Raw genomic sequence first — 15,437 nt, 5'->3', positions numbered from 1 at the left:
AATGGACAGAGTGCATCGCCTGAGCTGTTACAAACAAGAGGGTCTGATGTTATTTTATATTTTATCTGAAGGACCCGACTTTTTGAATGCTGCGTTAAATTGACTTATGGCCTGGAATCAAGTGGAATGGGTTTAGTGTGCTTGTGTGTGTGTGTGCATGTGTGTGTGTGAGATTACTAAAATGCCGTAACAGATTATGACTGCGGTGACTTGGTGGTAAATGCACTGTACTGTGTATGTTAGTGCCACATTTGATCTAAAGGTCATCTGTTGTGCCATTATCTTTCCCAGTCTTTAGCATCATGGCCAGCACTTACCCATGCACATTTTCAGTGCGCACCAACACACACACACACACACACACACACACACACACACACACACACACACACACACACACACAGAGTGACTGGTTCAATCTCATTCTATCCAGGCAGATGCCCAGCGGTGGACGGATCATTGCTGACATCTGTCCATCTCTTCCTGATCCTTCCTGATGTGAATGTATCTCTTATCAGTTCAGATGAAGCGGAGCGAGTGCAGGCCGTGCCAGGGTCAACGTAAAGCTCTTTAACAGGTTGTGTCCAAGTCTGAGAGGCTGTGTTGCACTTAACTCCGACCATGTGACAGAAAACAGCAAAGTCACTGTGTCAAAGTAACTGCTAAATGTGCCCTCCAGTGCCTGACAAGTTGCTTTCCCTATTAACACTGCCCCACCCTCATTCACACATTCACACACACACACACACTGACATAAACATACATAGCACATTTTCAGATAGGCAAACACTCACACACTCACACACTCGGCTCACACACAGGCAGAAATCCACACACACATAAACTTAGCCCCATGTGCATCCAGTGGCGTGAAATGATATTCCATTTTGAGAAATCCGGATTAAAATGTATCAGGCCAAATGTGTTTTGACCTTGTTACTGGGGGATGGAAAAGCACGCGCACACACACACACACACACACACACACACACACACACACACACACAGACAAGGTAAAAAACAGAGTAAATGTTGTATTTCTGTGACAGGGACTGACATTTTAACTGCTTTTAAAGCAGCGTTAAGCTCAACACACGTGGCAGACCTAATTCACATTGTACACATTTACCTGCATAACATTTACGACAACGCGCCAAATAAAAAGCACATCCACTGTAGAAACATTGGGATTTCAAAGGGGTTTTCAAATCTTTCTTTTTTCCGAACATGATTCAGAAGCAGCCAACAATCCGGCTCCTCCATTCGAGTCTGGCGGGAACACGGAAAGCTGTTGGGTGTGTTTGTGTATGTGCACGAGTCTCGATGACACTAAAGCACATCAGGAACAAGCCTCTTCACACCCACAGCTCGATTCCTTCTTCTGACGGCCTCTCCTCCACTGTTTCTTTGTCTGGTTCTGTTCCTCCCTCTCTCCCGTTCAGAAATGTATTCATGTAATTAAGCTGCTAATACACCGTCAAAGAATTGTCTAATTCGGCAAGGAGGAATTAAAGGAATCTGGCATGAGTCATTAGCCAGTCGAGATGTTCTGCTGAGCATTTTCAATAAGGGATTCTGGAGAGCAATGAATCACTCATCACTGTGAAGACATTCGCTAAAGTGCATACTCGGTACTCTATATTTATACGGCTGCATATGTGTGTGTGTGTGTGCATAGTGTTAATTGCCATATGTGAGCATGAGAAATTGTACGTGGGAGGGGTAAAGAAAAACAATTCACTGCATGTAATCCTTCTAAACAATCCACCAATGCAGTGAATTATTACCCATTGTAAACATTTAGATACTCTGGGCAAGATACTTAATCGCAATCAATGTTTGTACTGTTGCACGTACAAAGAGGAAAATCCCTCCCTCGCTGTGTGGAGGGGAGGCCGATCAAAATGCTCAATGGCTCGTAAATGGCAGAATGCTGGGGACTTAAAAAAAAATCGTTTTTGAAGGTATGACGAGAAAATGCCAGCCGCCGCTAAACGCTTAATAGCCTGAGCAAGAAGACGTTTCATTTCTCATTGACGCTCTCAAATTGGCCCCTTTTGATCCACAGTGTGTGACACACATACAGTCTACCTGCACCCACGACTCAATAATCTTTTCAAACTCATTGAAAAAAAAAAAAAAATGGTGCGCGGGGAGACATTATTGACGGGCTAAAACGCATTGTTCCCTGATCCCTTTTTCGGTCCAGCTGTCTATTAACAACTCTTATGGCTACATGTGAAAAATGGATTTTGGAGGCAGTTGTCAGCAGCCACAGCGGCCTGCGTGGCGGAGACCTCACGTTCCTGATGAGCTCACGGTTTGGCGGCTGTAATTGTGCTGTCGGGTGACAGAGGCAGGGGGCTGCGAGGGGAGATGGGGGGGCAATGGGCAAGGTTCAGTCCATGGTGCAGCCCGAGATGAAGTGGATAATTGAGTGCGGAATAAACACTGCCAACAAGCCTCGGAAGCCCCCCTTTGAAAACAAATTCGAGAGAATGGAGCGAGTAAGAGGGGGAAGAGCCGTGGAAAGAGAAAAGGGGGTGTGAGAGAGAGAGAAAATCCCAGCTACCCTCTGGGGGGGAAAAGCTGCTATTGAAAAGCTATTAAACTTGCATTTAGCAGGATTGATTGGAAATGAAGAGGCCTATTAAAAGAGAGGGACAAGAGGACAATAGCGCGTCTCTGGCCGCCGTATGTTGCCCTCCTTTCAGCAGCTTTCTTTGCCGGGAGGGGAGGGGGGGGGGGCAACCCTGTCTGTTTAAGCGCTCCCACCAAGAGAAGCAGTTCGGGAGCGGGGGGGGCTTAGCACTGCCTGAATAGAACCCTCTTTATCTTTCTCTGTCCCCCTTCCCATCCTTTCTCCACTGAGCAACAAAGAAGGGGAGAAGGAGAATGAGGGAAGGTTTTTTTCTAAGTCCTTTTTCCAGACTCACACAGACACCCCACTTAGATAACTAACCAACTGCCTCTCTCCCCCTCTCCTCCCACCCTCTCCCGAGGATTAGTTACCTCTGGAGTGTTGCCATCATCCCCTACCAGTAGGGTATGTAATACTCAATCTTTAGCATAGTGCCACAAACAGTTGGAGCCGTGGATTCGTATTCACGCTGTTTCTGTATGCCTGTGAAGGCCGGCCAGCCAATCCGGTGAGACCGTGCGCCGTGCTTAAACACTGCAGCGAGACAGTGGCAGGTGTCTTCGCTGACTTTCAGCAGTCTCTAAACGGATAGGTCCCCCGGGGGCTTTAATGGAGTTTTGATTGTTTAACATCTATTTTTACAGAAAGCACGCTGAAGTAACGGCAGATCTTCCCTCCCCAGAAGTGTGTTCGCTTCATGTCAGCGAGCGTATAACCATATGGTCTTTGGGAAAGAGTTAAATAAGTTATGAGGTGCAGCTGACTCTTCCTCTTAGAAGCTACATTTCTAGGGGGAAAAAAATAATATTTTCGCACGTCAGCTTTGTCAGCTCTCTCAGCGAGCACCGTGAGAACAGGAGAGTGAGCCGACCGGTTCACAGGAGTCTGCTCTCCTGCAGTCCTCCTGTTTTTTTTTCACACCACTTAAAGTGCAAGTTTTCCTCTTGCTTCATCTCTGCTGGCACTGCAGAAACCTCCTGCCATTACACTGTCTGAAATGCCATTAGCAGGGTGCTGCCTTCAGTATAAATTGTCCATCTACCATAATGAAAAATATTAATTCAAAGAGATGCCATATTCACACCGTGTTTCTTTCCTCTCTTCTCTCTCTCTCTCCCAGCAGCCACCCAAGCAGCCTACTTCTCCCAGCAGCCCCAGGACCAGGTGGTTGTGTCCGGTCAGTCAGTGACTCTGCCTTGTGTGATCGTGGGCTACCGGGGAATGGTACAGTGGACCAAAGATGGCCTTGCACTGGGAGGAGAAAGAGACCTTCCAGGTATGATCACCGACCTCTTATTCCCGCCTCCCTCTTTTCTCCACTGCTTTCTGTGTGTTTATTGCTCTCTCTCTGTCTCTGTCTGTCTTACTGCGATCAATGCCAGGTCTCATTAGAGACCGAGTCTCTCTCTGTCAACCGCTGAGGTTTTACACAAATGAATGGTGAGAGAACAATGTACTGCAGACAGGCCGGCTACTGCTGCACACAGCAAACTTTAATTTGTTGTTTAGCATTTTAAGGGTCTTGTAGGAAGGTGGATAATCAATTGGCTTTTGTCACACGCTGACATTTAAATGTGTGGTGGAGTCGAGAGAAGGTAGAGAAGCTTCCCTCTCGACCTCAGCCACCCCATCTTTATTGTGTCTGTGCTTAAAGGACAGACTCCTCGTACAGCAGCCCTCTCACGTGTTGCATTCCCAGCCCCACGCGGCTCCGCTAACCCGCGGCTCGATGCCCGGCGCAGTGAGGTGCCGCTCGCTTTCATTTGGTTCTTAAAGAGCCGCGCCACGGTTTCCTGTCTTTGTTCCAGACACAAGCCTGTTCATTTTATAGTCCTTTTCATGATGTGTTTGTTGCTGGTCGTTTGTTTATCTCTGACTCTGTCCTCTGTTCTGGCTTCACGCAGGCTGGACGCGCTATTCCTTAATGGGCGACCCGCTATCAGGCGAGCACAGCTTGCTGATCGATTCGGCAGACTTGGCGGATGACGCGGTGTACGAGTGTCAGGCTACACAGGCAGGGCTGCGCTCCCACCGTGCCAAGCTCACTGTACTAGGTAAGATACACGGCTCATACATGATCCTCAGCCTCAGCCCTCGTGCCAAGGCCTGCAGGCTGGCAGCGCCTGGGAACAATCCGGGGAGTGTCTTCATCACAAGATAGAGGAGTGTGTAGTCAAACGTTAAAAAAAAAAGACTCACAAAAAGATAATCCTTCAAAACACAACTTAACGTTGACAAATAAAAAATTCATTGAAACGTACTTCCGAGTGATTTGCAATTCATAGAGTCATTTCTTATCGTCCCTCAAAGATAGCACCGTTGTAAATCTAGTTTCCTGCTTAAGAAATCATGTCCTGCAAGCATAATTCAAACCAAGCAAAGCTCAGCCATGAGATCCAACCAGAATTTAAAAAAAGAAAAGGAAACCCCTCTGCTCTCAGAAGCGATAATCAAGGCTGTGGACGTCGTCTTGGGTAATGTGATTGCTGCAGTCACAAATGACTTGCGTAGTCGCTTGGAAGTCCGGGTCTGCACAGTTAGCACATTTTACAGTGAGCCACAACATTTGTCAACCGCAAGGCGCTTTTTACATTAACGTGATGTGAGTGATCTACTTCTTTACACAGACGTTCAGAGGTGGGGGGGCGGGGGGGGGGAGGAGAAGGAGCAGGGGGGAGGGGGGCAGGTCTTGGGGGAATTTGAATCGCCAAAGCACTGCTGGCATCTGGTGGCACGTGGAGGAATATCACTCCATTAATTAGTCCTGTCATTTGTCCATACTGTATATTCAACCACAAGTACACGGACTGAGGGGGGGGGGGGGGGGGGGGCTCATAGGGAACAAGTGCATGCATGGCGCTCTACCCAGTGCAGCGCTTTCACCACAGAGGCTGCTGTACAATCTTCAGTATCTTGCTGCCAAGGTGTGTATCCTGCGTGTCTCACAGCGGCAGGGTGAAGAGCGCTACACACAGGGCGCCCTGAAAAGGAAAAAGCACATCGAGCTCACAAGCCGAACGTGGAGACATTTCAACCAAACGATTTGATTCCGACAGCTCGGCCTCGTCCGTCAGCTCGCCTCTCCGCCTCGTGACTGTCAGATCCGCACAGAGCAGCACAAAGCAGAGCGGCCGTCACATGCCCACACACAGCCACACACATGTTTGTGTGGAGGCTGCAGAGAAAGTTGATAAAACTGTCACTTCTACATGACTCAGAAGGACTGGTGGTTTGGACACATGATCTGCATTTGATGGAGCATTTTCATAAAGATAAATGAACTTTAGAAAATTTAAATCAGGTAACTCAGGAACCTGCAATTTATGTTTATGTTTGGACATAAGGAATGTTAAAGAGAGATGTAGCTTTTTCTTTTTTCTGTGATTTCTTTATGTGTGCACATGCCTTCGTGTGTGTGTGTGTGTGTGTAAATCATTGTGGCCAGATGAGACCAAAGCAATCCTGCACAGTCAAAGGAGTCAACGGCGGGAGTGCAGTCAGGGGAATCGGCATGGAAATTAAAATCACCTAGCACTCGGATTCCATTAGTGTCCGTGCCGCGGCAGCGGAAGGACCTCTGACAATTCAGATACACACAGTGAAATTGGTTCGGTGGAGGGAGCGAGAAAGGCCAGCACAAACCCCATGTTTATGCCTTTTCTTATTGGTTGGGGAGATAGACGCCTTCATCAGGGGTGGCACGCTTGGCTTGCCAGTGGTGCGTGCAAAACCATGCAAATAAATGAACAAATAAGCAATTCAGTTGAAACATCACTCTGCAACAGTAAGAGCAAACAGAGTTATAATGCGAGTCCCAGGAAAGGCAATAAACAAGGTCGAGTGTGTTTTTGTTTCTTGTTTTTTTCCCACTGCCTCTAACTCCACCTTGTTAAAACAGGCACTTGGTCATGAGATGATATTGTGTGTCTCTTTTGTTGTTATGTCTTATTGATGCTGAACTAAGAGCAATACATGCTGACAATCAGTGTGACATCTCTGTGGCTCTGTGCCGGCCTGGTGTTTTGTTTATTTCCTTGTTCTGAGGGTTGTGTTTGTTCTGCTTTACAGTTCCTCCTTCAGACCCCGTGGTGGAGGGCGGCCCCGTTGTGCGTCTTAAAGCCTACACGCTATACAACCTCACCTGCAGAGCCTCGGGAGCCAAACCTGCCGCGGAGATCACCTGGTACAGAGATGGCGAGGTTATGGACACTGCGATTTACTCCAAGGTACAGTGAGAACAGATCTTTGCCGTTTGGCGTGGTCATTCAGTCTGTAACACCCACGCCATCCTGCAAAGTGTAACAGCGGGCAGAAAGAAGTGCAGAGCTGTTCAAAACAGAAGTGTTTTCTCTCAGGGTGTAAAACCCCCTCTCCCTTTCTTTCACTCGTCTTTTATTTTCTCATCCTTCTTCCGAGGTCTCCGAGTTTTTTTTCTCCACCCATCACCACCCTTCTCTCACAAGATTTGTTCCCTCATCCCCTGCAGTCCCCCTCCCATTCTCGCTCACGCCTGACGCCCCCCCAGCTCCCTCCCCCCAGCTTGCTACCCCTCCTCCTCTGCCTCACCCCCCTCACACGCTAACCCCCGCCCCCACACCCAGCCCCCTCCTTGCTCGCTAATGCCGCGACACTAGGGCATAACTGGAGCATGCTAAAGCTCAGACAGGCATGAGTGTTTCATACAGTAGAGTTTCTGCAGAGAAGAAATCACCCACAACAATGCAGAAACACAATCGGGATGAGCCGGAGCGTAAGCCAGGCACGGCTGGGAAAGTGTCACATCTTTCATGCTCCCTGACCACGCTAAAGGACGCTAAACGCCAGATTTAAGGAGGCGACGGGCTGCAGTGAGAAGGGGGGAGGAGAGGAGAAGAGGGGAGAGGAGGGGAGAGGAGAGGAGGGGAGAGGAGAGGAGGGGAGAGGAGGGGAGAGGAGAGGGGAGAGGAGAGGAGGGGAGGAGAGAGGAGAGGAGGGGAGAGGAGAGGAGAGGAGAGGTGAGGAGGGGAGAGGAGGGGAGAGGAGAGGGGAGAGGAGAGAAGAGGAGATGAATGAGTGTGGATTTGATTGGCCAGATCGTTTTGTGAAAAAAAAGAATTGCTAACCTCAAGGAGTGAGACCGTGGGCAGAGGAAGCTTTGGCCCGAGTGAGGGCTGGTGACAGGGAGTGATGTGATTTGAGCATGAAAACACTTTTTGTGTGTCTGGCTGAGGAAGTGGAAGGCCTGCTCCATTGATTCGACTGTCCAGGGAAAAGGCTCGGCTCGTCCTTGCTCCTTCTCAAAGACGTGTGACACTTCTTCTTCACTGTCACCACCAACCCCCCCCCCACAAAAAAAACAAAAGACACACAGGCTCCTTCACCCTCACAGGGTTCTTTCCCTTTGTGTGTGTGTGTGTGTGTGTGTGTGCGTGTGCGGAAGAGGGGAAGAAAGTGAGAGAGCAGTGAGCCATATCCTCAGAATCTACACCTTTCCTCACTTAGGCGTATTGATTTCTGTGAGCAGTAAATAGATTTAAAAGATGATGACAAATAAGGAGCGCTGACAGGGAACACTCTCAGAAATGTGGGAACAGCACAATATCCCCTGCTGCATCATAAAATATATGATTTAACTGCCATGCCAGAGAACAGGATGGCAATTTAAATGGCTCACACATGAAAAAAAAAAATAAGACCCGCCGTGTCACAGCGATATTCCTAAGTTGCCCGATCACAAATGGAAAGTGACTTACTTTTTGTGACACTGAGCTGATTTTAACACTCCCCCCACTGCAATGGAGTCTCTTTTGAAAATGTAGTGTGTAAGCTGTAGCTGGGACGTGAAGCAAACATCATCTAACATTGTTGCCCCGACTCTGCAGACAAAGATGGAGGATGGGAAGAGGGAGACGGCTGTCAGTATGCTTCCAATCATCCCGGAGGACAGCGACTCGGGCCGCACCTACACCTGCAGGGTTCTGAACGCAGCTGCTCCCGCTGGGCGACAAACATCCATCACCATCAACGTCCAGCGTGAGTGTCCAGCTTGCTTATGAACATGCCCGTCACAGACCTGTAGCAGGGCGCGTGCTATTTGCACATTCACAATCCGACAAAGTCACACAAACATGTCACTAAAATGAGTGTTGTCCTGTGCACAGACCCCCCCTCTGTGACGCTGTCCGTCCAGCCCCAGACCGTGACCGAGGGAGCCAAGGTCCTCTTCATCTGCTCCGCTTCGGCCAATCCGGAAATCACCGGCTACAGGTATCAATCCTTTGCTTTAATCTACATATTTCACTCTGATTGCAAACCTGCACGCGGAGCCAGCAGATAGTCACATCCAAAATGTCACCGCACAATTGGTTAACTGTTCCGAGACGTGATTGGCTGCAAACACGCCGTCTAAGTGGAGAAGACACCGAGCAACGTGTTAAGTAGATACGTGACTACACCGAGCTAAATGGGCTGCTTGATTGGCAGCGTTTGATTGTGATTGACAGCGGCCATTAATCAACTAATAGCGGCGCTGACACGCCAGGCTAAGTACCTCCCCTGAACTAATGTGACTGTAAAATGTGATTATTCATCCGTCCCAGATGGTCCAAAGGAGGAGTTCCCATCTCGGAGGCAAACGGGGACAGCCTGGAGGTGACGGTGGACTACTCTTACTTCACAGACCCCGTCTCCTGTGAGGTGTCCAACTCGGTGGGCAGCACCAACGTCAGCACCCTGGTCGATGTCCAATGTGAGTTTAGCTTGAGGGAGACAATGTGGACACTGTGGCCAGACAGAGGATTTTGAGATTTTCTGCAGGTGAATGTTTTTGTTAAAGCAGCCTCTCATTGATTGTGTCTGTGTTGCTTTATCCCAGTCGGCCCCAGACTGATGTCGGAGCCAAAGCCTATGACAGTGGACATGGGGATGGATGCATCTTTTACGTGCGCGTGGACTGGAAACCCTCCTCTGACCCTGGCCTGGACCAAGCAGGGCTCCAGCGTGGTAAGGCAACAAACACTCGCCAACACCTCCTCTTGGTGGTGAAGCTTCAACACCATCTCTCCAGAGAGACCCACTCACACTCGGCCTGGAGGCATGAAGCCCTCACACGTTTCCCCCACACATTCTTTTTGAGGCTGAGTCTTCAACAACTCCTCTCACCACGTTCCCTACGGGCCGCAGCCTCTGGCAGAAAACTGTCCGTCCACTGACAGATTCATTCAGCATTGTGACACGCTGTCATAACTCTTAAGTCAATCAATCGATCAATCAACCAGTCAACAAGTAGCCGAGGTGTGGCTCGGACTAACAGAAATCACAACAACAACTTTTCTGACACTAAAACTAACCCGACTGATTTTGAGCACCATTTTCCTCAAAGTCCATTTCATAGGTGGAACAAATGGGACATTTCCACCTTCAATTTATTTAATCCTGGTAAAAGTCCTTTAGCGTACACACCATCAGTGATGACATCCCATAGGAGCCTCTCTCCTGGCAACTAATATAATTTCCGAGGTATAGCAGGAGAACCCCCCCCCCACCCCCAGTAAAGAATGCTGTGGGATGGTGTAAGCGACGCTGTCATCTCAAAGAGTGAACGCTCTCGGCCCCTCGGAGGGAGAAGGCGCAGACATTTTTCTAATCCACCCACTGCCACTGTTCCTCACACCGCCACGAGTAATGGATTAATTGGGTTACTCTGTAAGTGTGTTGAAATAAAAAATTGGTGAGAGGTGGAGGGGGGGGGGGAGGGAGGGGTGGACGGAGAGTGGGGGTAAATGGATTAATCACAGCTTGATGGAATGACAGGATCAATGAGCTAAGCAGCGAGCGAGCGTGGCGGCTCCAGAGGCGAGCGCCCACTCACACCGCGGTGCGCTCCGTCCCCACTGTTTAATTACAGCCATCTCCCCGGCAGCACGGCCACTCCGCGGCGGCTGGAGTGCTTAATGTTGTGATTAAAGCTCTTCACAATGGAATTCAACTCAAAAACCGCCAGCATTCGGTTACAATGGTCAACAGCCCACCTCTGCGCCGCCGCCGCCGCTGCAGTGAGCCGGGCCGCTGACAGAGGTCCCGGTCGCCTTTTGTCCGCCTCCTCTCCCCCAGCGCCTCGCTCCTTTCTCTCGCCCCTCGCTCTCTGTAACACCTTTCTCTCTCTCTCCTCTCTGGATGTCTCACTAGGTGCTGAGTAACGGTAACACCTTGCAGCTGAAGGCCGTCACCCAGGAAGACGCCGGAACCTACACCTGCAAGGCCATCGTACCCCGGATCGGAGTCGCAGAAAGAGACGTGACTTTGACTGTGAACGGTGAGTGGCTGGTGTCCTGCTCCCTGCTCTGATGTTGGGAGGGATCGGCTGAATAAGCAGCATTTAAATTACCATCTGAAAAATGTATTATTCGAATTTTAAAATCTCTCTTTTTTTGTATTGATCTCTCTTCTCTCTTTGACTCGTGTTGCAGGTCCACCTATCATCTCAGCGGACGCCACGCAGCACGCTGTGAAGCACTCCAAGGGCAAGCTGGAGTGCCGGGTGGAGAGCAGCCCCCCGCCTGAAAAGATTGTAAGCGAAGCTGCTTGTTTGTGTTGTGTGCGTCATTCACTTCTCTTTCCAGAGCTTCCATGTTCCATTCTAGCCACGCCCCCACATGAGAGGCAAACACCCGGTGGAGCTTTACCCCTGACCCCACCTTCACACCTCTGCCCCGGCCTCATCTCCACCTCACACGCTCACAAATTGCATTCACACACATATTCACAACTGTAATTGCACAGACGTTGACTGGAGAGATTGTAGAGTTGGGGGGGGGGGGGGAGCTGTAGGAGGGCCGGCTTCCTGCGGGTTTCAGCCAAACCACATTCAATTAGCGGCCCGAGAGGCATCACTCCTCTGACCCCGCTGACCTGCTGAGCGTACGCTGGGCTGAGGGAGGATAATGAGGGTGTGAGGAGGAGTGAGAGACAGGTGCCCCGCTGGCCCCCCCGCGCTGGAGACGGCACAGAGCAGCCTTATTTCACAGTGCAGCTACCTAACCCTCCTTAGGCCTCACCTGCAGGGCAGACGTGGGAGGCAGCTTAAACATGAGCCTGTGAGCTCTGTCAGCCATGGAGCACGGCAGAGGTCGGCAGAGAGAGAGCAGAACAGAGGGAGACACCGGTGTTCAGTCGGCCACGGGCGGGGATCTGAGGAGAAACAGCCAGGCAGGAATCTGCTCTGCTCACAGACGAGGAATCCTTCACAGAAAAGTGACTTACTCCCCGTTGTCCGTCCCCTTTGCTCCTCTCCGCAGGTGTGGACCTTTGGAGACATGGACCTGTCCTCCGGTTCCTCCGGTCGTTTCTCGGTGCAGACGGTCACCAGCGACCACGGCGTCCTGTCCTCTCTGGTGCTGTCTGAGATCCTGGCGCAGGACTTCCAGCTGCGCTACAACTGCACCGCTTGGAACCGCTTCGGCACCGGCACCGCCCTGGTCACCCTGAAGGAACAAGGTACGCACCGACTCAAGTGTCAAAGCCCATCATGGCCCCTGTGCAGAACTGAGAGGGATTCGCTCAATCAGAGGCGGGGGGCGGGGGGGGCAGACTCGGTGAAAGCAGTGCTCGTGCCTCACGCTTATCTTAATTATACTCGCCTCAATCGATGTGATTTAATCAGCAGATGGTTCCTTTAATGAATATGTTTGCCCCATAACATAGATATTGATTGGGGGACAAAAGTCAATTAGAGGAAGCCACATGTGTTTGTGGTTGGACTCATATCCTCTGTCAGTGTCAAAGAGCCGAGCTCAGCGTTTCAGGCTGCAGCCCCTTGAAGTGAGCTTACAACGAGGCAGTAGTACTACCACACTGACGCCAGTGGAAGCCTTTGTTGCAGCAGACACCAAAAATAAGGTCCTCGCCAGTAATTTACATCAACGAAGCGGAGTGGGGTCTCCGGAGATATGGGCCGCGGTATCTCCTGGAATCTCTAATTAGATTACTGTCTGTTGCTTCATTGCATGTCAGGCCTGGTTACCCTTCCTTCGGAGAGATTAGAGACAATGGCCCCGGCTGCGGGACGTCAGATCGCCCGCGTGAGCATACGCTGGCTGTGAGCAGGTCAGGGCTCACAGTGGAGGAATGGATACAGGCGCCGAGGATTCTGGGATTAGCAAAACAAACGAATGGATCTCTCTCTTTCTTTTGTTCTGATCTGTTTGCTCTTGATGCTGACACTATCTCTCGTTTCATCCCTTCTCTCTTTTCCCCGACAACGATCTTCCCCCCCCTCTATTACTGTCCTTGTTACAGAAGCCATGCCCATGTTGATAATAGTTGGTGGAGCAGTGGGTGGAGGCTGTGTCCTGCTCATCTGCGTCATCACCCTGGTCTCCCTCTGCTGCCGGCACACAGGCAAAGGTGAGCTCAACGGTCAGTATGGGCAAGAGACTCCTTCGCCAATTCTTCCAATCAAAACAGAATTCACAATGTTTCTGCTATTTTGAGCATTTTTAACATCGAACATTTTGAGATTTAATTTTTAAACACTTCTGAATCCCCGCAGGTAAAAGATGTACCCGTCTTTCCAAGAGCGACATCAGAGTTCAGATCGTTCACAGCGATCACAACGCCACACGAGGCAACGATGACGAGGAGGACGTCAAAGAGCCGATGGTAAATTTCATTTGTCCACTTCCTCTGTATATCAGACGTCTCTATTCATGATTAGGGACAAATTCACATTAACACTGTGACATAATGCTCATTTTGATTCCTGATTATTCGAGTGAGGTCTTGTTCGTCCTAGTAAATCTTCAGAAATGCTTGGTCTTCCCTCAGGCTCCAAACAGCAGCGAGTCTCCCGGGACGTCGCGAACAGAACACAGTGACCTTCTGGAGGAGGAGGAGGACGAGCGATCGGACATCAAGGTACAACTCACAACACTTACCTGAGGAAACACTCTCAAAAGAGCAGCCATGTTTTATTTTTTTCATCATACATGTTACAGTTATTAATTATTCTCACCGTCACTCTTACAGGACCCAACCAACGGCTACTACAATGTCCGCGGCCATGAAGACCCTAACCTCCGCGGCAGTGGCTTCTCTGAGTACGTGCCCAACACCCGCCCAGTCTACACCCCATCCCAGCTGCCCTCCCCCAGCCCCATGTACGGTCAGCACGGCACACAGCCTCGAGTCTACGACTTCTCCCACCGGTACGCGACCACCACCGCGGGCAGGACCTCGTATGAACAGCAGCAGGCGGCCCAGCAGCAGCCTGCACAGGGGACCAGCGTCTATCCCACTGACCCACAGTACAGTGGCTCCGCCTACTTACCTGCCACCTATGGTCGCGCCTTCACCAGCTACGTTAAACCCGCGTCCTATGAGAAGGTGGATGCGTATGACCAATCAGATCAGGCCAGCAAGGTGTCCAGCTCGTCTCGCTTCTCCTACGCCTCGTCACAAGTGTCCTCCCAGCAGTCCGACTATGGCCGGCCCTCACAACGTATGCAGACTCATGTCTGACGGACAAACAAGAGAAATGAAGAAAAGACGATTACGGGAGCAGCGAGTAGATAACTACTGTCACCTCCACATAATGTATGTGTGTGGCAGGACTAACAAGAACAGAGACTTTCTTTCCTTGGACGGTCCCTTGAAGGACACGTTTGGACAGTACTTTTGGAGGCAGTTGTGTGTTTTCGGTTATGGGATAACCAACCTGTTGTGACTGATGGCAGGATCTACACTCATTCAAACTGTAGAGCTGCTGAGCTGGAGAATGCAGCAGATTGTGGTGTTCCAGTCAAACTCCTGATTCCAGTGGGATACCTCGACAGGTTATCTGTGTGACAACTCCAACCTGTGGAGATATTCAGTCAGTGCGAGGGCCAATTAGAAAAATAAATCAAATGAATATGGTTGGCCAAAGCGACTGGGGGAGCTGGTTCCCTGCATTCCAGAGTTTACTTTGAACGAAGATATGACCCTCTTAGACATATGTGAAGAAATAAGAGACGCGAACAAGCTATTTTTGTCTCTCAGTCAGTGTTTTGTTGGCATGCGATAGGAGTTCTAAGCACATCTGTGTCTCGATCATCAACAAAAGCCTGAGCTGTACCCGGAGACCGACATAAACTATTCTGCACAACAGGCTAGCTCTACTGACCAACATGTGCTACAGCCACTGTACGTAAGAAGGGTCCAATCATCGGTGGAATACTTCGGGCCCGAGCTGTACTCCTGAAGCTTCCTCCGATGATAAGTCGTGTTGCTTACCGGTGGATAGAAGAAGGAGATGTGATGAGAATGTGTACTTTAGCCTTCGTTCTCATGAAGGACTGTATGTTAACTGTGTGTTGTACCGAGATGGACAAGGTTAGGCCATGAAAACCCAAAGATGGTGATAACTGTACAGAGGGGGGGGGGGGGAGAACGGGGGTGTCGTCTGCTGTATTTTGCGATTGTAAAATGATGAGTCGGCTTTTACCAGAACAATCAAAAACGGCGGTTTTGAAAATGGCGGCAATCTTGAACTTGAAATAAGCTTGAAAGTAAAAGCAGTGTCTTCGGCAGGCTCAGATGGGGGGGGGGGGGGGGGGGGGTGTAAGACGTGTAAGGCAGTCCTGGTGTTTACCACACACTCTCAAAAGTTTTACAACTCAATCAAATTGTCTCGAGATGTTTACAAGAAACAGTACTACCCTGAAACATGAAGTATCTGTACAAATGGCCGAGCCCATACTTTCTCTCTGTTGCATGCAAATGATGTGTCTAGTGAAAATCTTCAGCGTTAATATTCATGTCCATTTCATGTTTGACACAT

General features: G+C 49.9%; 1 protein-coding gene across 1 annotated transcript in view; it reads left to right on the top strand.

Annotated features, from left to right (window-relative positions):
• kirrel3l (kirre like nephrin family adhesion molecule 3, like) overlaps positions 1 to 15,027 on the top strand; it is a 31,918-nt gene extending 16,891 nt beyond the window's left edge. The window contains exons 2-15 of the mRNA XM_053432613.1: positions 3,762 to 3,917; positions 4,546 to 4,695; positions 6,710 to 6,867; positions 8,503 to 8,653; positions 8,782 to 8,887; positions 9,220 to 9,368; positions 9,495 to 9,622; positions 10,808 to 10,934; positions 11,089 to 11,189; positions 11,917 to 12,115; positions 12,917 to 13,024; positions 13,170 to 13,279; positions 13,445 to 13,534; positions 13,646 to 15,027. Coding sequence (XP_053288588.1) covers positions 3,762 to 3,917; positions 4,546 to 4,695; positions 6,710 to 6,867; positions 8,503 to 8,653; positions 8,782 to 8,887; positions 9,220 to 9,368; positions 9,495 to 9,622; positions 10,808 to 10,934; positions 11,089 to 11,189; positions 11,917 to 12,115; positions 12,917 to 13,024; positions 13,170 to 13,279; positions 13,445 to 13,534; positions 13,646 to 14,137 — 2,225 coding nt within the window. The 3' untranslated portion in view covers positions 14,138 to 15,027. The remainder of the gene's footprint in view (positions 1 to 3,761; positions 3,918 to 4,545; positions 4,696 to 6,709; positions 6,868 to 8,502; positions 8,654 to 8,781; positions 8,888 to 9,219; positions 9,369 to 9,494; positions 9,623 to 10,807; positions 10,935 to 11,088; positions 11,190 to 11,916; positions 12,116 to 12,916; positions 13,025 to 13,169; positions 13,280 to 13,444; positions 13,535 to 13,645) is intronic.
• Positions 15,028 to 15,437: the final 410 nt, after the last annotated feature.

The sequence above is a fragment of the Pleuronectes platessa genome, chromosome 10 (genome assembly GCF_947347685.1).
Source record: "Pleuronectes platessa chromosome 10, fPlePla1.1, whole genome shotgun sequence".
NCBI lineage: Eukaryota > Metazoa > Chordata > Actinopteri > Pleuronectiformes > Pleuronectidae > Pleuronectes > Pleuronectes platessa.
This window is presented reverse-complemented; position numbering and strand designations above follow the sequence as displayed.